General features: G+C 35.8%; 1 protein-coding gene across 2 annotated transcripts in view; it reads left to right on the top strand.

Moving 5' to 3' along the window:
• Window positions 1-22,916, top strand: part of adgrd1 (adhesion G protein-coupled receptor D1) — a 50,201-nt gene extending 27,285 nt beyond the window's left edge. For both annotated transcript variants that reach the window (XM_059503396.1, XM_059503395.1), the window contains 12 exons: window positions 10,571-10,644; window positions 11,967-12,090; window positions 15,124-15,227; window positions 15,437-15,548; window positions 17,223-17,376; window positions 20,533-20,599; window positions 20,691-20,757; window positions 20,847-20,938; window positions 21,018-21,144; window positions 21,388-21,429; window positions 21,701-21,793; window positions 22,058-22,916. In XM_059503396.1, the coding sequence (XP_059359379.1) occupies window positions 10,571-10,644; window positions 11,967-12,090; window positions 15,124-15,227; window positions 15,437-15,548; window positions 17,223-17,376; window positions 20,533-20,599; window positions 20,691-20,757; window positions 20,847-20,938; window positions 21,018-21,144; window positions 21,388-21,429; window positions 21,701-21,793; window positions 22,058-22,153 (1,152 nt within the window). In that variant the 3' untranslated portion in view covers window positions 22,154-22,916. The remainder of the gene's footprint in view (window positions 1-10,570; window positions 10,645-11,966; window positions 12,091-15,123; window positions 15,228-15,436; window positions 15,549-17,222; window positions 17,377-20,532; window positions 20,600-20,690; window positions 20,758-20,846; window positions 20,939-21,017; window positions 21,145-21,387; window positions 21,430-21,700; window positions 21,794-22,057) is intronic.
• Window positions 22,917-25,914: the final 2,998 nt, after the last annotated feature.

The following is a 25,914-nucleotide window of genomic DNA, read 5'->3' as shown; positions in this document are numbered from 1 at the left end:
GAATGTAACTATAGAGACTAACGTTTGTTTTGCTGGCTTTTTATGGTTTTGGGAGAGATGTTTTTTTCTGTGATGTTTGTTGATGGAAATGTGTCTCTGTACAAAGACCATTATGCTAAATGAAAGAAGCCTGCTAAAAGAGTAAATCCAGAAACATGCTTAAAGGGTTAGTTCACCCAAATATTTGTCATCATTTACTCACCCTCTCCACTTGTTCCAAACCTTTTATGACTTTCTTTCCTCTGCTGAACACAAAAGAAGATATTTTGAAGAATGTTGGTAACCAAACAGTTTACAGTAGCCATTGACTTCCATTGTTTTTTGCATGTCGCTGCTACATATTATTTCATTTCCTTTAGTCATAGTTTGAGTGATGGTCTAATTAATCCTGGGACACAGGCTTCCTGTGTGTGGGACTGTCCAGAACAGAGGCATTAGTGTCAGGCTAGTGTTTCATGGGTAATGTGTGTGAGCTGAATCATCAGATCAATAATCTGTCACTGCATCTGTGATGGATTACAGTGATAAGACTGTTTAAGTTAATGGTCTCTGTGTCATGTTTAAGCCAATGTCTTGTTAGGTAGAATGATTCAACAACGGTTAAACATTAGAGAATTAATTATAAGTTGTCTGTTTTTTTTTTCTTTCGAGGGTCCCGCTGCTTCTAGCGGTAAATTCCCCTCTGATCAGAGCAAGACTTGTGTTGGTTTGTTGCCTTTGAACTACACTGTAGAACTACACTACATATTTTCAACTGATCAAGGAGAAGTTTCATCAACTGTTTGGACTAAAGGAATCCCTTTATAATTAATTTAATCATGTCCAACAGACACTGTTCAGGTGCATTTCTTTGCAGTAAACACTAATATGCAATTTGGGGTCTGTAAATTTATTTATTTTTAATTTGTTTCTTTTTATAAATCCTTCTAAAACAAAAAAAACATTCTTTGCTTATTGTGGCTGCATTTATTTGATACAAAAATTATCAAATGTTTAAGAGTATATATGAACACTTAATGCAGCCATTAATTAAGTTAGACAATTATTGATTTAATTATAGTTTATGGTTCAAGGCACTGGATTTGTTATAAAACAGGTGCTTTGATGGCTATAGCTTGTTGTCTGGCAATGGACCCGGTAACACTAATTGTTTAACAACCAACTTGTCAATTCGTAAATTTAAAAGAGATTAATTTAGGCTACATGCACAAAGCCAGAGCTTTCCCTAACCAATTTTTTTTTCTTCCTCATTTCAAGAAATATCTGTGCCCACACAAAACCGACACAAAACGATGTAGTGTATATACCAGACCAGTATGTGGCGCTGTAGTTCTGCCACAGAGATACACTAAAAACGAAGAAAACGACTAGGACTATGCGCTTACACCTTGCATGTAGTATACAAATGAACATGGAACAATACATTTATTAATCTGTGTTAATGTTAGTTAATTACAAGACATTCATTCAGTGTTTGTTCATGTGTTTGTTGCTGTTATGTGACATAGCGGTGTCTGAAAATATGCAGATTTGCTGTCCACACGAAAACACAAGGGTGGCGTTTTGAGATTTATCCACTTTAGGACACATTTTAAAAAATTATCGGTTTCATTCTCCCAAAATGCCAGATCCGTGTGGACGAAACACCTATACGATACAAAATTTATGCATATACAGCTAAAAGCGTCTCTGTATGGACGGGGTCTTAGATGAAAATAGTGTCAAAATAGTGTCTCAATGTGTTTTACACTTTAAAGCGCTGCCACTAAAATATTAAAGCTATCACTAAACTATAAAGACAGCAACAATCAAGCAATTACTTCATTACCTCATCTCACTTCTCCTTTTCTTCCCTCACCTGTCCGGCCTCTCACTGCTGGATCACATGGCACGAGGTGAACAAATGGAAAGAGTGATTTCATGAGGAATTCTGGCGATTCTCAGTGTCGAAATCAAGAGGATTAAAAAAAGATTTCTGACAAACTCTCGCTGCCTTTACAACCTAAAAAAGCTTCAGTGGAGCGGACACGAAACAGAGACGCCACACATACTGAGTGTGAGCGCACGTCTATTGCGCTACCTGTGAGCGTGAGCTTGCACTCATATGTTTACGCTAACCAAAGACGTTACTAGAGGCTGTTTATTCATTATAATACAACAAACCTCCAAATCCGTCGTGTATATGAAGCAGCCTGGACGGGATTAATGTAATCATCCATTGTGCTGTGTTCATGTGATTGTGGTTTTGTGTCCAGTAAAGACGTTTATGGGTGAATTACAGAACCGCAAGCAGCTTTTTGTCTAGAAAATATTTCCGCTGTGGTTCAAATATGTTCACAGATTCACACAGACATTACAACTTATAAAAAATCTCACCAAGTCTGACACACATTTTGATTGATGACCAAGGACTTTTGTTGTCTACATAGTACAGTTGGGTTTTTTAAAGGTACAATAATGAGTAGTGCTCACCGCCAGACACTTTATAACTCGCACACCCACTTCCTGTCTGAACTCACTTAAGAGTCTGCTCCCACACTACCTCACTCACACAATATTTAATACTAACTTATAACTCTTTTCAGCTACTCTGCAATAGGGCTGGGTGTTGTTAAAAAATGTCCTATATCGATACAGATCCTTGACTCTGATTTTGGTTCCTGAACGATACTTTTTCTGATACCAATACCAGTCGTTTTAACATTATTAAATTACACATTACCTCAAAATGATGAACTAATTGCAATTTTCTTGGCTGATTTTGATTTCGATTTTTTTTAAGTGTGACCTGCCAATACTGATTTTTGCTGATTCAAATTTTCTTTCTAAGAGCTATAATTGACAGAATATCCAAACAAAAATCCACTTTTAAAATTTTTATAAAATGCTCTGTGACTGGAGAGAGGTAGAAATTAGTTGCTGTATATAACAAAAGAGATGCCATTTCCCATTTTGTTTATAAATAGCCATTATTAAATGTGTCATCTTTCACATCAAATCCTTACATTGTTTAAATTAATTCGGTTAGAATAGTAAGAAACTGTAGAGTTCAGAATCAGTATCATCAAACTCCATCTTTTCAATGCAGAAGAACAAGAAGCAACATTAAATATATTTACACAGATTGTTTGATGAAGCTAAAAGGTGCTATAAATACATTTACACCGCATAAATGTGGTGTATGCATAAATAATGTGATTAGATTAATGTTTTAAAACATTTTTGGACATACAAATTAGAAATGTTGGGGAAAAAATTGCATTGATATTTTTAAATATAAAACCAGTAGTAGACATTTAGTCATTCATTAAGTTATACATTCAGAAATGAGACAAGTGACTATCTTTATGAATAGGTCACTGAATCATTGACTCACTCGTTCATTCATTCTGATTTGTTCAAAATGTGGATAGATTCACGTTCAAAAACATAGTTGACATAGTTTGCCCATAACAATAGCGATTTTATAGGTGAGAAATTGCGCAACATTCAGGAGCAGTTTTTCAACCCCTGCCCTGTGAATTTTATAAATACAACAGCTTTGCTACTAAAGGCTACATTATATTTCTCAGCAATAAAGTTTTTGTAATTAAAAATAAAAATAATAAAAAATAATAAAAATAAATAAAAATAATCTTACAGCACACATTATTTCACCTCAGAATTCTGCATCTATCAAGCTGTAAATAAAATAGCATATAACAATTACTGGTATTTACATGACAATGTTATGTTTCATGGGTGATCAAAGGCAACCCTCTACATTGTGAGTAAATCACTTGCATATGCAACTAAATCTTCATTCTGGCGACTAAATGATGTCTAATATTAGCCAATGGCTAATAAATTCTCAGATTTTACTCGCCAGTGTGTGAGTTGGAGGCTAAGTATAAGTTTAGCACAGATATATTTTCACTCGCAAACACTCTGACTCTGACTGAGGACTTCAGAGTTTCACTCTCCGTCAAGTGATCTGTGATATTTCTCAGTTCATGTCAATGGATGCTGAGTGCGCCTGTATTTAATGTACCGTAAACTCTAGTGTAGGTGCACAAATCGCCGTCGCTTTCTCTCACACACACACACACAGAAAGAGAGAGAGAGAGATTGACGTGCTAAATTGAAACAATATTCTTTGTTGTATTTTCCTGTCAAAATAACTGCGATCCTTCAGCTTTTAAGAACAGCCGGGTTTTCCGGTAGTGGGTGGAGTTAATGTGCAAACGGCAATCTCACTGGCTGGCGCTCACCTATTATCATCCTTGTTTTAATTTCAGCAAATCAGTTCAAGCGATTCTGACAAATGTTTTTTGTCAGAAACATTGAATGACAGAAATAACAACCACCTCTCAAGTTAAAATGTTCAGTTAAAATGACTAATATGCATTCAAACATGGTTATCAAATTTACTTCCAATTACTTAAGTTATATTAAATAATTACTGTATGTTGACTGATGTTAAAAGTGTATTTAAAAAAACTGCGCCATTTTACAAATATTATATATATATCAATCAGTCTGGCAAGTAAACTAAAATATTTACTAGCCAATAGTGATTAAATTGCCAAGGTGTCCGTAGAAGGTTGAAAGGGTGACCAAAATCTTATTTCACAATATGAGTAAGTTTATTTTGTCAAAAGTTTGGAATAATTAGCAAGGCTAAATTTGTTTGATCAAGAATATTACATATTTAATATTACAGTTTAAAATAACTTTTTTCTATTTTAATGTATTTGAAAATTTTATCCTGTGATAGAAAGCTGTATTTTCAAATATGATCCTTCAGAAATCATTCTAGTTAGCTGGCTTGGTGCTCAAGAAACATTATTATCATCAGTGTAATGTATTATTATTATTATAAATGTTTAAAACAGCTGCGCTGCTTGTGGAAATCACTCTTTTGCTCACTCACTGATTTACTCGCTGATTCCTTGATTCAGTCTCACCTTTATTCACCTACTTAATCAATCCCTGATTGATTAGCCACTCATCTATTCAAGCTACTCATTCATTGGCTCACTCACTCAGTTTTTCCCTCAACTGTGTCTTTGAGTTGGTCTGACGTCCCCCTCTCTTTATTTCCCCTCCCTCTCTCATGCTTTCTCAGATGAATCGTTATAATCTATAGCAGATGGTCTGGCTCAAGCGATTCTGTTGTAGCCAACGGCTGCGGATTGTATGTCCTCCTTTTCTCCCTCTTCGTATATATCTCTCTTTTTATTTCTTGTACTCTAAAGTGCCTGCAAGTTTAGCCTTTAAACTGTTAGTTCTGCCTTGCCTTGGTACTCTAACAGTTATATCTTTAGACTTCTCTCATATTGTGATTTGCAGTGACCAAATCCTCCAGCAAGCTTGTGTTTTCTTTGACGTTATGATAGAAATACCACTAAGCTCTTAAAACATCCCCACATGATCACCTGAGCACATTCCGCTACATATTTAGCCTTAACTGGATCCAGGTTTAAGGGCTCCTCAGAGGCTTCAACCATTTCCTAGCTTTTTCCAGAGATCTGGAGGACGTCCGACAACTGGCTGACCCCCTGAACACCTCTCTGGGTTTCTCCTCTGACCACGCACAGCTCTTAGGCAGATGTTATGCAGCCTCAGTCTCACCAACGTCAGCCGAGTCTGACCGCATGAATGTAGGGATATTTATAAAGAAACGCATTCACTTATTTTACTTTTAAAATGTGTTTTTCATGCTAATGATTCTAATTAAAGACCCACTACTTGAAATCTCGAGAGTTTAACTTTTTAATTGACCTAAATCCATTATGATTAAACATTTTTTCGAGGAAATTATTCATAAGTGAGATAGATGGTCAAAACAACACTGTTTTTGTCAACACAATTGTTTTATCTCTGTTTATGCACAAATGTAACTGTTTGTGGACAGGAACTTTTCACGTGATCTGGCTGTGATCAAGAACAGCCAGTTTAAAGTGATCACAGTGGCATATATTGATAATAAATTTAGTTTTGAGACATGGGCCTGATTGTGATTTTGTGAGAATCAGATTAAACTTTATGGTTAGCACTCCTACACAGTCATCCAGGCTTACTTGGGTAACACTAGTTCAGATCTGGCTTGCAATATTTCCTGTTCCTTTCTCATTTCCAGGTTTTTGATGGAACAGGGTTCTACATTTTCATTGACTTTGCAAGTACATTATTCTTTGTCTAAAGAAGCAGCTGCTCTAAATTACAGCCCAGCCTGTCCATAGACTTTGTAATTACAGAGCCTGTGAATAGAACGGGAAAGACCGAAAACCTACATTTACATTTCACCATTTATCTTCTGTGTTAAGCTTGGTCTACACGCCTCTGTGTTCTTAAATTTAGCCCAGCCAGGCTTTATTTAGATTGAGCATTTCTTTAAATATACCCATGTGCAGTGTCATTAACCAGCATAACTCAAGAAACCAATGGCAGCAGATTTCATCTTGTGTGTAACAGGGTTTGGTCTCAATCAGAAGAATGTGTGAGGAGATGTTTAGCAGGCCATTCCCAACATGTACTCTTACGTATGTGTGTGAGAGAGAAAGAGAGACATTATGTGAATAAGATGTATTTAAAGGGCACAGTCCATCAAAACTCTTATGACAAACTCAAGTATTTACTTACGTAAAATTTATTTTACTTACCTAATATAATTGTATTGATCCAGAAGAATTGTTATGTAACATATGAGACATTTGAACAGCTTTTTGGCTGCTTTTTAAGAGAACAGACCACTATTTAACTGCTCTTTTAACACATGGGAAATTTTGTAGGCTTGTGATGCATAAATGAAATATAGACTTCATCGTATTGCAAGCGCTCAGTATTTCCTTCAGTTAGTCAGTGGGTTAGTCATAAAAGTCAGGCATCAAGGGTAATGTCCCAAAAGTATAGACACAGTACTCCCACTTTTTTTTTGGCCCTTCAGATACCCACTGCTATTACCTTTTTAAGGTAAAGTTATAAACTGTGATGATATGTAGGTCTAAGTTAAAATATGTATCTAAGTTATACGTTAGAGCAGATGAGACCCCAAAACTCTCTTATTTAAAGCTGAAATGTTCTGAAGGTGGCAGGTCAAATAAAATCTATTAAATTCAATGATAGTTTATTGTGCTTGAATAGGTCTGCAAGACTACTAACTTTATTTAAAAAAATACATCCAATGAGCTGTTGTTTCAATTATTTCTTAAAATATTTAAATATGAAATTGTACTATGTGCTGCTAGAATATTTCTGATAATATTATTACATATTATACACCACAGTTTGGGATCAGTAAGATTTTTTAAGAAGAAATTAATACTTTTATTCAGCAACGCAATGCAATGCATTAAAATAATTTAAAAGTAACACTAATGACATTTACAGTATAATGTTTAGCTATATTTCTCATTTGAAATAAATGCTGTTCTTTTGAACTTTCTGTTCATCAAAGGATCTTGAGAATACCTGTGAATACATAAAAATATTAAACAGCAACATTGTGTTCTATTTTTTACTTTTACAGTTATAAATTTTCCTTGAGCAGGAATCATTCTAATGGTGTGTGCACACTAAAAGCGAAGCAAATATTTGCATTACGTTACTTGCTCTAGATTTCTTGCAGAATGTTTTTCACTTCACTCACACAAATAATTTTTTTTTTTTTAAATCTGATACACCTCGATGTGTCAAACTGGACATGTCAATAAGCTCTTTGCTGATTGGCTTGCCCGACAATGTATCATGTGAATTTTCTGCTGGAGTGGACATTTTTACAACCTGTGTGGAAGACATAATTGAGGCGAACATTACACATTTGAGGAAAAAAGGCATTCACTTTGCCAGGCGCAAATTCATTTTTTTTCATTGGTAGTGTTAATGATAGGGTTGTTAATTATCTTTTTGTTAAATTACATGTGCTTGTACTAAATAATATTCATGACCTAAGCCTTTGCCATGTTGTGATGTTACAGCCAACACATCTGTGCACCTCCCACCCTCAAACAGTCCCCAACAAACAGTGACGCGGATGAAGAGATCACTCACTCGGGTGTGAAGTGTGAGGAAGTTTGGCACCCACATGAAGCTTTCAGGGGAACTTTGAAAAAGACCCAAGTAGAGCAAAGCTGTGAAGTTGTTTTCTATTAACTTCTGGCACATTCTGGTGGAAGAAGACTCATATTTTGACAAAAGAGATGAGAGGCGGGCTAAATGAGAAACTATTTTACTCAATTGTTGTGACTTTTGGTGGTTTAGAAAAATTTCAGCCATATTAAACCAAATCCGCAGGGCTCAACCCAGCTTACATGCCTTACGATCCTCGACTGTTGTCCAAAACCGTCAGTTTCATCCATAATGTTGATCCATATTCACATTATTGCCATTCTCCACATTCCTCTCAGCGACAATATAGAGGATCACATACTCTTGGAATTACACATCGTCCAATCAGGAGAGAAACTGACACACCAGTTGGCAGAGTAAACCATTCCATCAGCATGACAGGGATTAGTGTTTTCTACTTAATTATGAACACATGTCACTCAGGCTCTCTGAATAGACCTGATGTGTGGTTACACAACCTGCTGCCATCTGATAGGCCGGTGAGAATGATGTCATAGCAGCTGTTAAATACCACAAGCACCCCCCAAAAATCAAAGGTTACGTAACATCTAGCCAACGTTTAACCCCTGCAAAGAGTACAGTTCTCAGTGGCTATAAAAGTTATAACTCAAGGAGTCCTTCCAAACCTGTACAAGCTTGTGGTTAGTTTCTCATAAAAGCTTCTGCTTAATCACCTACCAGTGTTTTTGCATGTATTTTAAGTCTAATTTCGCTCTCTCTGTATTGAAAGGGAGCTCCTCCAATACTGCGTGCTCTTTTGCAAGCCCTTTGTTGTTAATAAAGTGTTGGAGTGCTTTCACATTTCTCTGGCAAGTGCAGAGTGCTGCGGGGCAGGGGGAGCCACAAACACCAAGCCAACCCCATCTGTGTTCATTTGACTGGTGAGAGAGAAAGAGACTCGCTGATGGAGCTGTAAAAATGACCTGCTTTTTTTAGTAATGAGATTTTGGCCTAGAGAGAGAGAGAGAGTGGGATGGCAGTAGACTCTGAAAGAGAAGCTAAAGCGAGTGAAAGTGAGAAACTTTGGGGAGCACAGAGGAGAACCGCACCCATAGCTGCTCCTCTCCTCCCATCGCACAGCCTGTCTGTCTTATCCCTGTCAGTATGGCTCAAACTTTCCATCTACTCACACTTACACTGACTTTTGGCTTGTGGAATATTGTATTCTGGCACAGAACAGACCAGAACATTTTACTTAGAAATTAATGAATTGGTGTTTTTGTTGTTGTTGATTTTTTTCAATCTCCACTTATTAATTATGTATTAGGATGATACATATAATGTATGTATTAGTTTATCTTAAAATCATTATTTTAAAATATATATTAATTTGTATTTATTGTCTGTTTCTCTGTTTGTTTCCCTTACATGTAAAAATACTAAGTGTGCATGAATTTAATTTACATTTTTGTATCTCCTAACACCCCTTCAAGTTCACTCAGTGACTCTGTTCTTACCTTTTAGATGTTAATATTTTATTCTGTTACCTTCAGGCAACAACACTCTTTACGACTTTCAGTTAAACCACCGTTCTATTAGTTAAACCATTTTCTTAAATTAACTAACATGCTCAGTTCATATGCATGTGCAGGCAAGAGAGGTTTGGATCATGCTACAAACTATTTTTATTCTAACCAAATAATTAGTTGTGACTGTTAAAAGTCCTATCAGTCAGAGATATTATAGTTACAACTTAAATTAAAATTAAATTAAAAAAAATATTTTACTAGAATAACCAAAAAATGTAACAGAAATAAAAAAATATATAAAAACTATATACATATATTTTAAAATAAGCACAATAATTTATATAAATAACAACACAAAACAAAATTACCAAAACTTTAACAACAATTCAAATAAAACCTCAAAAAAAAAAAAAAATCAAATTCATAAATTCAACAAAACCATAATTTTATCTTATCAGTAATACCAAAATAAAACTGCATCAGAAACGGACTAAATTTCACTTGTCATCCTGAGTGTAAAGTTATCTTTATTTCTATATGCTGTCAAACACAACTGGTTCAAATTTGGAATGTTCAGAGTTAGTATGTTCTTCCGATCCTCTCAACTCTTTCCTCTCTTAAATAACCTCCAGTTAGACTGGATGATGTCCTGGAGGTAGTTTCCGAAACATAATTCATCTACTCTACCAGCTTGTTTCCATTCCTGTCTGGGATGTGGGTCTGTTCTTTACTCCATCCCGATATAGTCATGTCATAGATGTTCTGAAAGTCTGACTATTGAAAAGAGATGAAAAGTGTTCTTGTTTCTGAGTGTATATATTTATTTGAAAGGACTGTGTATGTGTGTATGTTTTGAAATGTCACCTATTCATATATTTAGCAATATTGCACCACTGATACTGCAGCACTTATGAGTGCATATTTCAGACTGAGAAGGATGACATATCAGCTGTGATGTCTCATTCTTAACTCTGTTGTTCCCTGTCTTTCAGAGTAAAGAACAGCAACTCCAGGCCTTAAACCAAAGTAACAAAGTGTTCCTGTACTGCGCCTTCCTGGACTACAGGTGGGTCTCACAGCTTCAAATACAGTTTGTATGTATGCACACAAATGTTGATTTCATATTTACTATTATGTATTTGTAACTCTGTAACTTAACAGGGATTATAGGTTGCCGTTTTTGCAGTTTTTAATAGGTTGCAACTTTCTTGAACTATTATAATCTGTTGTGTACTTTAAAATATATTCTGACAACCACCATAATAACAAATAGCAATATTTAATTTAAATAATATGTATTTAAATAAAATATCAAGCCTAATGTAATGGTGACTTTAGAGAATGTTTTTTTTACTGTAAATTATGAAGTATTTTTATTTATTTTTCCCAGAAAATCTAATGAAAACATTGTTTTAACAGTATTTAATATAAAAGTCTTATTCAATTAACAGTTTTATGGTAGCTTTTTTACATTCTGTTTCTGTTATTTTTAAATTACAGCATGAGACTCATGTTTACATTTTTTGATCTTTTTATGATATCTTTCACTTTTATGTACCTCTTTGGGTGTTTCCCAACTTTCATCCTTCAGAGATATTTCTGCAGTCCTTCCTGTATATTCTCTCTCTCCCATCTATCTCTCTCCATCTGTCTTTTTAAGTGTCTCATTTTCACATTTCCTGTTAAAGCTTGTCAGGAAGTGCTTTAATATATCAATGTGTGTTATATTTATGTCCCACTTTTACCCCATTACCTACGTAAGGGCCAGAAATGGGTTACATTTATAACATTTAGCACAATACAGTACATCGTGATATCCAGCAATTTAAGCATTTTGATTGTGACTATTTAAAGAACAGAATTTGCAGTCTTGTCATTTTACTTGCAGTCTTTTTCTTCCAATTCATCGTTCAGCCATGTCATTTAGAAATTATGAAAGTCTGTTTTTAATAAAAATGCAATTTTATACCGTAATAGTTATACCCGAAAAAAAATCACTTAAAGCCAATAAACAAAGCCAATTCTTAGGATCTTGTAAAAAATTTGAATAATTTGAAAAGGAACATGTTTGAATTGGATTGAGACTTTCTTGTCTTCTCTCTCTCTCTCTCATTCTTTTTCATGCTCGTTCACTCTTTCTCCCATGTGGGCATTTAATAAATGACTGCATCTGTAATGGAATGATGAAGCTGGAATATTTGCTCTCACTGAGATTAATGGGGTCTTGCGTTAGTTTTGATTTAGTTTAGATCTGATTTGATTAATAACTCGCTGGTAATTGCATTAATGCTGGATGAGGGTGTGAATGTGTATGATTTCAATATAAACAATGAATAACTCCAGCAACTGTAATGCTCAATTAAACCTGTATGTATGTGTGTGTTTCAGCTCCAAGGATGGCGTGTGGTCCAATGAGGGCTGTGTGAGGGCTGATGGAAACCTGTCCTTCTCTATTTGCTTGTGTAACCATCTGACAAACTTCGCCATCCTTATGCAAGTGGTTCCCTTGGAGGTGAGGCATTCTCAGTGTTGCTCTGTCTGGTGCTAGGTTTATTTTTAAAATATTTTTTAAATATTTGCTATAGATGAATTACCATTAGTCTTGCTTGCTTTGGCAAAATATTAAGTTGATTCAAATAATTTAAGAACTTTGCAGCTTTACACAATTCTGTCTACATCCTCCATGGAACATTAAATTGATTAGTGTGACAGTAAAGACATTTATGTTACTATTTCAAATAAATGCTGTCCTGTTAGACTAGACAAATCTTATTGATTCCAGACCATTGAACAGTACTTTTACATGTTTTATATGTATTCATATCTTTTTTTTCTTCTTCTTTATTATTATTATTTTTTTTTAAGTTTTGCAAATTCCATTGTTAGGAATAACACATTTTACTTCTTTATTTTTTCTATTTAGTTGCTTTCATTATTGATTGTCCAAAGTTTCACCACAAGAGCCACTTTTTTAGATAAAAAAAACAAGCATTCAGCATAAAAATATAAAAACATTTGAGACCTCTGTGATTTTCTCCATTCCATCTGTTATGAATGCAAGAATGCATTCAATCTGAGTTGTTCATTTTAAATGAAAGAATGCAATTTATTTCTAATTTTGATTGCAAATAGGAGAACTGAATCCTCCCACAGAGATATGCACAAGCAGACATTGACATCTCTGCATATTCACCTTTTTTTTTTTTTTGCATCTTTCGTAACCATAGTAATCACTGTCACTTTATGTCAGTTGACGGCATCTGAGTTGAATAAAAGTATGTAAATATATTTATTTAAAATTGTACCATGTTTCTTTTGTTTAGTGTTTTTTCTGATGAGGGGAATGATCTAACTTTACAAGGCCCCATACTGCAACATTATTCAAATAAAAAAACAACTTATTTATTCATTCGGTCTGACTTGCTAAGCTTATCTAAGCCGTATTTGTCAAGACATATGCATGTATAATATAAAACTGCCCGTGAACCCTGACGTTAGTGGAATTTCTCAAGATTCCTTGACTGAGCATGAAGGTCATTTCCCAGCAGGGATCTCTGAAAACACCAAGGCACTGCGTTGAATGCGATGTTCACTGTGTTTCTCGTCTTCAGCGAGCCAACAGCATGCAGGGCTTGAGGTTTTGATTGGCTGAGACTTTCAGTAAATCAGCAGCAGAGCTTTAAGCGAGAAGACAATTTGGATGTAGTTAAGACACTTCTCCAAGGGCGACGTGCTAGATTTTGTTTCAAGTTCATTTGAAACCCGTCGTTGTGTGTGAAAGCGTCTCGAGAGAGGCCACTAGTCACAAGCCGCCAGTGCGCGTCGAAGATTGTGAGCTCTTTTTGGGAGGACAGATGGATTGTCATTTGTCAGAGAAAACTTGTAAATAAAATCTGCCTTTGAAATACTGAACGACAGGCACAGCTTGATATTTTGGTAACCCTTGTCCTGTTGATTTATTTAAAGAGAGCTGAAGAGCGAATTTAACTCAGGCTAAAGACCCTGTCAGCAACAACTACTCGCAAAGTAGGGACATGTTTGTGAAGATGAGAGACATATTGCTTCACACGAAGGCAGATTGCCATTTCGAGATCTGTGCACAAGCCAAACCGAGGCACCCAGGTGCAGCTTGGCTCTTCTGCGTCTGTCATCTGCATGTGTTTGTTGAGAAAATCTGTCCTCGCTCAGTCATGTAATCATCTCCTCTGGAGCTTTGATGCTAATGTGCGCCTCTGCCTGGGCCTCAATTAGCGGCTCACCTCAATACTTCAAGCCTGGAGGAGATCGTGCTTTCTCCACCGCTCCGCAGATCTTCGATATTCTGGGCCCACGATAATCACAAGGCAGGAAACGGAGTTAATGTACGATCGAACCCACGCACGGAAATAGAATTATGGGGGAAAACAACTGCGGATGGTTCTATGTGCAGACGCAACACTGAGTACCAATTACTGGCACTGGGTCAGAGGAGCTGTAACAATACAGCTCTATATCCTGACGGATGTTCAGGAATAAATCTGTTCGCTCTTTACCAACAGATGCATGGAAATCTTTCCACCTGTAGTGTTAGTCGAGGGTTTTTGCGCCAAAAACAGTGATACATTTTTTTATCACCATTTTACACTCTCTATCTGCTTATAGAATCAAGTTTTTTTGTATCATTTATGAAACAACCAGTTTTTAAAACCGCATATTAAATTGGCCAAGCTGTGAATTCAGCAGATGTTTTAGTAGTAATATTTTTGGATTGATTATTCACCAAGGCTGCATTTATTTGGTCAAAATACAGTAAAAACAGTCTTCAGTGTCACATGATACTTTAGAAACCATAATCCAATATGCTAATTTGCTTTCAAAGTTGAAATTATTTGTGCTGATAAGTGTTTTTATAAAAACTTCAGAAAATGTTTTTCAGGACTCTTTGTTGAATTGAATGTTCAAAAATCTTTTCAAATTGAATCTTGCATTTTAAATGTCTTTTTTGTCACTTTTTGTTCAGTTTAATGCATTGTTTCTGAATAAAAATATTACATTTCCTTAATTTTTATTATTGACTCAAATCATTTTAACAGTAGTGTATAACAGCTTCCAGAAAAGATAAATATTGAGGATTAATGTGTATAGAGACTTAGATAGTTGTATGCATAAAGCTAAACTGGGACTATTAGTGTTCTTTATCTTTTTTAAACGTCGATCTACCGTGTCTGTGAATAGATATTTCTCTTTATGAAAAAATAAATTAATAAGCTTGTTCCAAGAATTGACTTGATTGATTGTCAGACTCATGCAGGTTTGTTCTGATGAAATGTTCTTGAAATTACCAAGTCATTTAATATTATGTAAACATCAATCCCCATGCAGCAGGTCACCGATAACCTTTGACTTTACAATCTGTGGACTGTTGCTGTGGTATTCAGTGTTTCTTATTTATAGAAACATTGTGGATTTTCAACGCCTTTAACCCCCTTCAGTGCTGTACACTAGACTAACTTCAGACATTTTCATCATCTCATTGCCTGTGCTGTCATGTTTGTCTCCACCTCAGCTCTCAAAGGCCCACAAGGTGGCGCTGTCCACCATTAGCTACATCGGCTGCTCTATCTCTATTTTCTGCCTGGCAATTACACTGGTCACCTTTGCCGTCCTGTCGTAAGTATCCCAAAATGCTCTGTGAGCATGCATGATTTTAATCTACTGTTTAAACACGGTCAAAAATGTTTTATTCACATTGCTAAACTTCTCACTTTCTTTTTGATTTATTAAAATATAATAATTAGCCATTTCAATTAATTAAACACTAAAAGCTTTTAATGTTTCTGCATCATTACTATTATTATAATTTTTTTTTTTATATACAGGTCGGTTAGCACCATCCGTAATCAGCGTTACCATATTCATGCAAACTTGGCATTTGCAATCTTAGTCGCTCAGATCCTTCTGCTCATCAGTTTCCGCTTCAGTCCCAGCACGGTGAGTCCATCTAACACTCTGTCACAGGTTCATCTCAATTCAGCCGTTTTGTCTTGAAGGCCATCCACTGTCCAACACAATAACAGACAACGTAATGATAAGAACTGTATATTCTTCAATTACAAATAATAGTTGTATAGGGAAAATAAAAAGAAATTTGCTTTCATGTATTTTTGTTTGTTTTGGAATTTACATTTAGATTACTTTAATATCTTAATAATAATTCTAATAATAATAATCTTTAAATAATTATTATTAAACTTTATTTTAATGCTTTAGTTCAAAAGTAATAATTAACAAAAATAAATTTTTCATTCATTCATTCTAGTTTCAGGCCCCTTCCACACGGAGACGTGTTTAGCTGTATATGCATAAATTTTGTATCGTATAGGCGTTTCATCCACACGGATCTGCCGTTTTGGGAGAGTGAAGATATTTTTTTTTTTTTAACTGGGTCCCAGAGTGGATAAATCTGAAAATGGCACCCTTGCGTTTTCGTCTGGACAGCGAAATCCGTATATTTTCTGAAATGATGACGTCATCAGCCTAGTCAGACACTGCTACGTCACGTAAGAGCATCAAAAACATGAACAAACACTGAACGAATGTCTTTAACTAACATTAACACAGATTAATAAATGTATTGTTGCATGTCCGTTTGTATACCACGCAGAAGGTTTATGTGCACAGTCCAAGTCTTCTTCTCCGTTTTTAGTATATCTCTGTGGCAGAACTACAGCGCCACATACTGGTCTGGCATGAATACTACATTGGTTTGTGTCGGTTTTGTGTGGACGCAGATATTTTTTGAGATGAGGGAAAAAAAAGATTGGATAGGTAATGCTCTGGCTTCATGTGGACGTAGCTTTAGTTAATGATAATAACCCTGATTAAGTCATCCTTGTTAAGAGTATGGTGGCCCAGTAGTGCACAAAATCTCCACAACAACAAAATTAGCACAACACAACGCAAAAAAGTCACAACTCCTCGGTAACAATTAAAAACACAGTGAAAACAATCCACAACATAATGAAATTAGCACAACACAATTGAAAAAAAGGCAAAACACAATGGAAAAAGCACAATTAGTGTTGTGGCGATTTCATTGTGGTGTGCCCTACTGGGCCACTGTAGAGCGCAGTTTTGCTCTAAAAACTGCAGTGAAAAAAAAAATTATTAACTCAAATAAAAATGAGAGTATCCAAACAAATATTGTTGGAAGAAGCTTGCTTATGAAATGTTTGAATTAAATCGACATCTCATTTACAATGCGTGATTGTGTTTAATCGTGTTTGTTGTCTATGGTGATTGTATCATCATCAGTATCAGAACCAGCATTTGTCATTACATAAAGAAATCTAATAAGGTGGAAAGAGCCGATGACTCCACTAATCTCCTAACATGCCTCCGGCATTACGGACAGATTCATTTGATACTCCGTTAATTTGATTGTGCCTCCTCTGTCTGAGCACTTGGCTGAAATCTTGCTATGATAATGTCAGTGTTGAGATCATGGAGCTCAATCACTCTGTCATCCGTATGTTTATTTTAACAACATGTGTTAGATTAGCTAAGATGAACAAAATAGATCCGTTTTCGGTACAGTGCATTTTGTCTAGACGCTTGTCCTGAAGATGAAAGGCCGAAACAAATGAACTGTCCTCTCTCTCCCAGCTCCCGTGTAAGATCACGGCCATATTGCTGCATTTCTTCTTCCTGTGTGCGTTCGCCTGGATGCTGGTGGAAGGGCTGCATCTCTACAGCATGGTGATCAAGGTGTTCGGCTCAGAGGACAGCAAGCACTTTTATTACTATGCCATCGGATGGGGTGAGTACATCTTACAGACGTTAGCGTTCTGAGCGCTATGTGTGGAGAATGCAGCAGACCTCCACAATCTGCCATACTTTATTGGCACTCTATGGCATCACTGATTCATGTCGGTACACATTAGATTTTTCAGTGGCACTTTTTAGTGAATCTGTCCCTTGTATACATACACATTCATATAAACTACACACTTCATCTCACACAGACAAGCTTGCACTTACAAATCATCACATGCTGAGAAGAAAACATCAGGGGCCTCATTTATAAAACTTTGCGTAGGATTTGCGTCAGAAGTGGCGTACGGATGAAACATAGGACGTGCGTACGCACAGAAATATTCAGATTTATAAAACCGTGCGCACGCACATCCTACACATTTTTCCCTTAATAAATCACAATCAATTCTAAATGTAAATGCCCATAAATAGTCCGTGAAACGCCCACAAGTTAATATTCATTGATTGCGAAATCATGGCAAACACAGAGAGGAAATCAAAAAAACGTAACTTCACTCAATATGAAGTAGAAGTTATCGTTGGCGAGGTGGAAAAGATGTTGTTTGGAGGGCACAGTGTGGGCATTACTAATGCCAAAAAGGCACTTGAGTGGCAAATGGTGGCAGACGCCGTAAATGCTGTAGCCTCACAACCTCGGACCGTGGCCGAAATAAAAAAGAAATGGTCGGACATCAAAGTCGAGGCAAAAAAACGTCTAGCGCTCCATCACCAGAGTGTCTGCCACGGGTGGGGGAAAGGGGACACCGGAGCTGACCCCTCTTGCATCTGACAAGCTACAGATGTCGTGACAAGCTACAGATGTCGGTAATAATCGACGTGGAAATGGGAAATTGTTCAGCGCAAATGTAATTTCTTGTTGCTTTCTGAATGGTTGAGACATACGCCATACATTGTTTTATCAAAAATAAAACAAACTAAAGGCATATGCATGAATACCATAATTCCGTAGCTTATGAAGAAATGTTTTACTATGAAAACAACTTTCCCCAGTGGACAATTAATACATCTATCTATTTATTTATCTATCTATCTATATATATATCTCCTTAATTATCTATCTATCTGTCTATCTAATTGCATCTATATCTGCTCTGCCAGACGGACACATTGACGAGAATATCAGTTTTGTACATTATTTCGTTCTGTTAACTATATTATTTATGAGGATGAATTGCACAACATGCCAATATTATTGCAGAACATATTACACTTTTCTTTTTGCAAATATGTGTTCATTTGAATTTCTGTTGTAATTTTCGTTTGATTTTTTTTTGTTTGTTTCACTGCTGATCGATCAAACGGGTGTTTGTGTAGGCTGTTAATTGTAAGACTTGCTTTGTGAAGTCTTCATGTTATTTATGAGAGGCAGTATTGTCATTTTCACTTTCACTTTCACGTGTTTGTTCCATCTGCCGACGGTGTCGCCGTTTCTCATTTCACCCGTTTTTGTGCGTACGCCTGGGTCAGAGCTTGCGTGAAGGACCGCACATTTTCCCGTCAAGTTTGCTTTTTATAAATATCAGTTATTGCGTAGAGAGTGGCGTACGCCTTCTTTTGTGCGTACGCAACGTTTATAAATGAGGCCCCAGATCAGTTTCATTTGCCTTAAATGACCCGATTCAGCATAATGCACAAACCCAAGAGAGTCAAATGAGGTTGTCCCGTGGCAGGCATTAGAGAGAGATCAGGCACCTCCCTCAGCCATCATTGATGTGGCAGTGTCGTTGAAAAGGGGAGGAAAACAAGACATTTGTGCACTACAGTCTGTCTGACATGTCAGTAGATTAAAGAACATTAAATCTTCAATGGGTCATCGCTAAAGATGCCGTCACTGTTATTAATTGACCTGATCTCAAATGTGCATATGTCATAATAAACAACATGTGCTCTCTCGCTCTTTTGAGAACAGTTTATAATGTGCTTTTTTTCCTCACATAAAATGACATTGCCAGAACTACAAGGGGCCTTGAAGTAAATCAATATACACTTTTATTAGTATGTGCAAAGTTGGCATCATGATAACCAAAGGTGTTTTCCATTATTACATTTGATAAAGTGTTGAACAAATAGACATTTTTATTTGTATCCATAATGACACGGGTGATAGGCTCAGTGTGGATGAAGAAAACAGGCTTTGTTAAACTTAAGTCATTACTTCAGACTGAAGTCTACTCCCTTTCTAAAAGCCTTCAGCACAGCCAGGCTGCTCTTTATTTATGGTGGCATGAAACAGCCGGCTACAGTCCAAAAGTTCTTATTTTAGTTCCTACGACAAAATCTGAACATTTCTACACTGGGTTTTACAACAAAGGTATTTTTAGCTCCAATACCGTTCCAGGTTTTTTCCCACAAAAATGTGTCTTTTAGCACCTCATTCATATATAACAAAAACATATGGTTAGAGGGAAAGAGGGATTTGACAACACTGCTAATTTATTAACTCTTTATACTATATATTATAGTATAATCTTTATACTATATAATATAGTTTATATTATGAAATATTATTACAATTTAAAATTAAATAGCTGTTTTCTATTTTAATATATTTTAAAATGTAGTATATTCCTGTCTTGGCAAAGCTTAATTTTCACCATCATTTCTCCAGTCTTCAGTGTCACATGATCCTTTAGAAATAATTCTAATATACTAATTAGGTAAATATTTCTTTTTATTACCAATATTTATTTAAGTAGCAGTTTATTTAAATAAAAATCTTGTGTAACAAAGTAAAAGTCACTTTTGATCAATTTAATGCATTCTTGCTGAATAGTAGTATTAATGTATTTTCTTTATAAATTAAGATTGTGAAATAGTATATTAAAAAATTTAAATTACAGTAACATTGTTTATTAAATTATAAATCATATATGTTACCATATTTATTTGTGTATATATTTGCATGTCACTATTTTTAACCAAATTATATTTTTGCAGCTCATTAAAATGATCCTACAATGTGCCAAATTAGTTATTAAAAGTTTGTTAATAGTCTGTTTATAATGATTATACCTGAATTACAAAGAAATGTAGTTTGAAGTACTTTTCAATCAAGTATGGGATGTCAGGCCACTGCTATCACTGGTTGAAATTGCTGCATATGAAACTTTCCTCTAAAACTGTTCATGTCTTTACTCAGGATGTCCTTTGGTCATATGTGCGGTGTCTATAACCTCGTCACTAAACAGCTATGGGGAAGCTGGCAAGTAAGTTACCATGGGTCATGGCAAAATCCACACTGAGGAGAAAAGATGACCTGTCTTGCGTCATTTCTCCATCTTGTTTTGTATTTCTCAGTTGCTGGCTGTCTCTCCAGAATGGGGCGATTTGGGCTTTTGTAGCCCCTGCTCTGTTTGTTATAATGGTAAGCAGCTGTTAATAAGGTGTGTTTAATGCACTACATTAGATGAGCATGACAGGAACACTTTTAATGTTGTAATCTCTGCCATCCAGGTCAACATTGGCATTTTGATAGCTGTGACATGGATCATATCCAGGATCAGTGCTGAAAACTACAAGGTTCACGGAGATGCCAACTCTGTTAAGTGAGTTTATCTGCTATCATGATTGTAGTATCAGCCATCGTGCGTTTGCTTTCTTTCATATGCGTGATTGTCTTTCTAGGCTTACGACTAAAGCGGTGGCGGTACTCTTGCCCATCCTGGGCATATCGTGGATCTTTGGGGTTCTGGCAGTGAACGACCACTCCCTGCTTTTCCAGTACATGTTTGCAGTGTTTAACTCACTACAGGTCAGGCATCACTACCGTGTAACAAAACAGTTTCACCAGCAAACTGATTGATTTTCACTCAGTTTACAGCCTCCAAAGTCAATTGCACGTTTGCCAAACAATGACAGCTTTAAAAAATATGGGACGTAACAATGTTTGAAATGACTTTGGACCTGGACTGGCTTGTAAGAACTTTTGCAGATGTGAATTGGAGCGCTTTCCCAACATTTAGTGTTATCTGTTGTTTTCTTTTATTCCTCAAAGGGGTTCTTCATATTCCTGTTTCACTGTCTGTTAAACTCTGAGGTAAGAGTGTGTTTGTGCAGCTGTGTCAGAACAAGTCTGTGCTGTATGTCGGGGGAAATGTCTGACGTAGCCCCAGCAAAGCGTACACTGGTGTAAATGATAGAGTTAAACTGTGATCGCCATCTAGTGATGTTAATCTGATACTGCATAATGTGAATGCACTTATAGAGAGAGCATTTCAAAATATTGCAATCTCGTTTCCATATTAAAACCAGAGTGTATCAGTCATGCTGTTTGTTAACAGGTTTCATGTCTTGTTACTGCTCTACAGGTGAGAGCTGCTTTCAAACACAAAACCAAAGTGTGGACTTTAACCAGCAGCTCAATTCGCAACATCAACGTCAAACCATTCAACTCAGACATAGTGAGTGATTCCAGTTCTTCTCATTTTTACATTTGTATTGTTAATGACCAGTGAATTTAAACACACCCTTATGTTTGTCTTGAATGTTTTTTTATGAATTAAATGTAATGTTTTTGGGTAGTTAATTGCATATTATGAACAATAAAACACATTATAGTTTAAATGTATATTAAATGCCGTTAGTTGAACTTTTTTTAATTTTTTTTGAAGTACATTACCAAATGCACATTCCCCAAGCCTGTATCATTATGTTTTCTTTTGCAGATGAATGGCAACAAGGGCGGTGTGACTCCCACAAAGATGAACACATGGGACAAAAGCACCAACTCAGCCAACCGCATAGATTTGTCAGCTGTATAATGGCTTCTGGTCCAAACAGAGCAAGTGGACAACAGCATAGCACTTCTTATAGAACATGTGCCTTTCTATATCACATTTTAAATGGACTTCATATGATGAAATAGCTACAAACACTTGCATCTGATTGTAGAATAGTTAACTCACAACACAAAGTTCTCTGATGTCATTTCCTCCTGCTGATGATCTCTCTAACACAAACATAGGATGGAGACACACTGCCCGTTGTTGGGATGAGTTCATGGTTTGCTAATAATGTGGTGTGCAGAGGAAAACACACTAACTCTCACAGACAGGAGACTCTCCTGAGGTACAGTACCTGTACTGTAACGCTGTTTCCTTGCTTTGATTTTTTTGGACAACACACTAGATCTGTGCTTCATCTTTGGCCGTCCTTTAAACAGAGGAGTCATCAAATACAAAGTCTGGAGTGTCTCAACTTTAATGAGAACGCTTTTTTGCAACCAGCCTGAGTGAAGTAGCAGCTTCGATTAATCCACATCCATCTGTCCATCAGCTATGGCTTAAAATTTGACCTGGAAGAGAAGAACAATACTGGCCAAATTCTCTGGAGATCTTCCTCATTGTTGTGATGGGTTTCTCTCTCTTTAAAAAAAATCTAGTATTGTAAATGGCACTTGTGTTTAGGTTTGTTTGTTTTTTTTTCAACAAGAGGTCAGTGAAAAGAAGTGATGAACCTCCACAATATGTTGACAGTCAAACTCAGAAGGTCATTTATAATATTGCACAAATGTATTATATATATATATATATACATATATATATATATATATATATATATATATATATATATATATTTGTGTGTGTGTGTAAATGTTACTTTTTTTTAAAGGACAAAAGTCATATAACAGGGTTGAATTAATAAATTATGTTAATGTGTAAAGACTAATATTAATTATTAAAATAGCATGACAGTAAACAAACACTTTCAGTTTTATACTACAGTTGGATATGGCTTTGTTGTATCGTTTAAATAATTTGACGCTGTTAAGAAGGTCAAGACCTCTAGAGTTGGACAAGCCTTACAGACATTTGGTGTGTTTCTTACTAGATTAATTTCATGTTAGATAATACTTTATTTAATAGTTCCCTAGAACAACAAACATGCCACTTGTGTCTCAGTAACTGAACACCTAATTGTACCCTATTCATGCACAGTGCCAAATAGTTTTCTCATGTCATGATATAAATTAGTTTGCGTCATTTCATAAAGGTGGACTCTTTTGTGATGTATATAGCACAGACACACACAGCCATGTGTAATTGTCTGTAACTGTGCCATCATAGACGCATTTATTGGTATCAAAACAGGTCAGTGTATTATTAATGTGTGAACGTATAAGTATATCTTTAAATTATTGTCGTCGTCTTCGTCGTGTTCGAACAAGACTTTGATACTGCTTGAAAAATCTTCTTATTCAGTATCATAATACTTATTTTCCCAGCATTATAGCTTAATCACCTATTGTTTGTAGTTTATGAGTGAAAGTCTTAGTGTTCATGCTCTCCAAAAACCAAAAACAAATCACAGAAGATACTTAGTACCAAAATGTCAAGAGAGTTTATCTCAAATGAACATTTAAAGGCCAAGTGCACTTCTTGTCTTATTGTTTTTTAATATTTGAAAATAACCGTTTATGCATTGTCTCTCAGTCAAGGGACATTCACTATATCTGTGTTTTTAACCCATTCATGTGATGTTTTGCTTTTGAAAATGTTGACATTATTATCAGCAGGAACACAGAGTGATATAGTACACCACATAAGATTGGATTTACACATTTTCAGATGACCCATGCTTCAGAGGTATGAAACAGCGCAGTATGATCTCAGAACTCACACACAAATGGCCATAGCAGTGTTTTGAGATGATGCTGTATTTCAAAAAGTGACTTTAAAGAGAAAGTGCATTAGCTCTACAAATTCCAGTAAAAAGTGTTGTTCTTAAGTTTATAATGTGAGAAATCTTTCTGTGAAGTTTTTGTTTTTATTCCGTTTTCTTGATTTATTCTGTTCAAATGCAAATGGATTTTTCGCAGTTCTCTTTTATGCAACATAAAACTTTTATTTAAGTCTGAAAACTGTACTGTGATATGACACGTGTTGTACATATTTTTAAGTCCTTATATTCCTACATATCTCTTTTATAAGAGTGTCATTAATAATAGAACTGATTATTAAGACAGACCTTGTCTGTGTTTAATTTTGAGGGTAAATCTGTAGAATCGATTTAATATAACCAAAATATTTACAGACTGCAGAAATCTTTGGGCACAGGCTCTGTCACTGATCATTTCGATCATTTTCCTGATGTGAATTCCTAACAAACCCTTCCCATAATGCTGACTGTTGATTTACCTGTTGACTGACTGTTGATGGATATTGATGAGCTTAATAAATGTGTTTTCTGAGTTTATGTTGGACAGGACCCCCTCATTAGGGTTTACTGTGAAGAAGGATTTCATATGGACAGTGAGGCATTGAAACCGTACCTATACTGTCTTCACATGTAAAATAAAAACTGATGACATTTTCATTGTATTTGCCACATTATATTATTATATTTTAATGAAAGTCATTATGTAATATGCCCTGTACAGCTAATTTGAATAAAACGGTCTCTTTAGACATTGCTGCATTTGAGTTTTAATATAATTTACTTGAGATATTACCATTTCCTTCTGATTAAGTTTTAGAAAAACCATTCAGATAGAGATGATTTCCATTTGTTTGGGGAGGTTTTATCTCAGAAATTATATTTTATGTTTAAGAACTTCTGTTACCTCAGGAGGATGATAGTGGTCGTGTATGATTACAAGTATAATTAAAATGCTTGGGACGAAATATTATAGCAATTTACATTTTTAAATGTAATGTATTCCTGTGATGGCAAAGCTGAATTTTTCAGCATCATTACTGCAGTCTTCAATGTCACATGATCCTTCAGAAATCATTCCGACATGATTATTTACTCTTTAGTAAACATTTCTTATTATTATCATGTGCTGCTTAATACTGTTAAAACACACTGACACTCAACAGACCACAGACAGTAGAATGAAAAGCAAACAGACAGGACTGAACATTAGTCTCGTTTTGCCAAGACAGCACTGGAGAGAATGACGCTTGTTCTGTAGGAAGTGTCATCATGGCTCATGTCAGGGTTGGTGATACACATTAAAAGCCTCTTACATGCTCGATGTCTCATAGATTTGGCCGATTACAGCGTGACAGGGTGGAGCTCGGTTGAGATACAAAAGCAGATCATGCAGACTCATTGATTACGTTCACTGCAAATGACAGATGAAGCTCCCAGGTGGCTTTTCAAATGTAAGTTTAAAGCAGTGCTGCTTATCAGCCACACGTGTTTTCTGGGCATAAGGGGAGCAGAATGTGAATAATGATCGACCAGTGTCATTTATCGGTAAGTTTGGGGTGGAGGTATTTATATGCCAAACGTTCAATTTAACATTATAAATTATATAATATCCCAGGCAGAGTGCTAACATAATGCTCTTATTCATTCAATGAATAGAGTGATGCAAACAGTACGTGACTTCCAAAAGAGAAGACAATGACCAGGACTCCTTAATGTGATTTACTGAAAAACGGCATGGAAAACTGTTCCTGGTCCTGAAGTGGATCATTTGGGAATGCTGCCGAGCTTTTTAATGAACTCCATACGGACTAGATTTCCTGTTACATGGATAGGGAAAAGATGCCATCAGTCTAATTCGTTCCAG

Source organism: Carassius carassius, chromosome 21 (genome assembly GCF_963082965.1).
Source record: "Carassius carassius chromosome 21, fCarCar2.1, whole genome shotgun sequence".
Classification (NCBI taxonomy): domain Eukaryota; kingdom Metazoa; phylum Chordata; class Actinopteri; order Cypriniformes; family Cyprinidae; genus Carassius; species Carassius carassius.
This window is presented reverse-complemented; position numbering and strand designations above follow the sequence as displayed.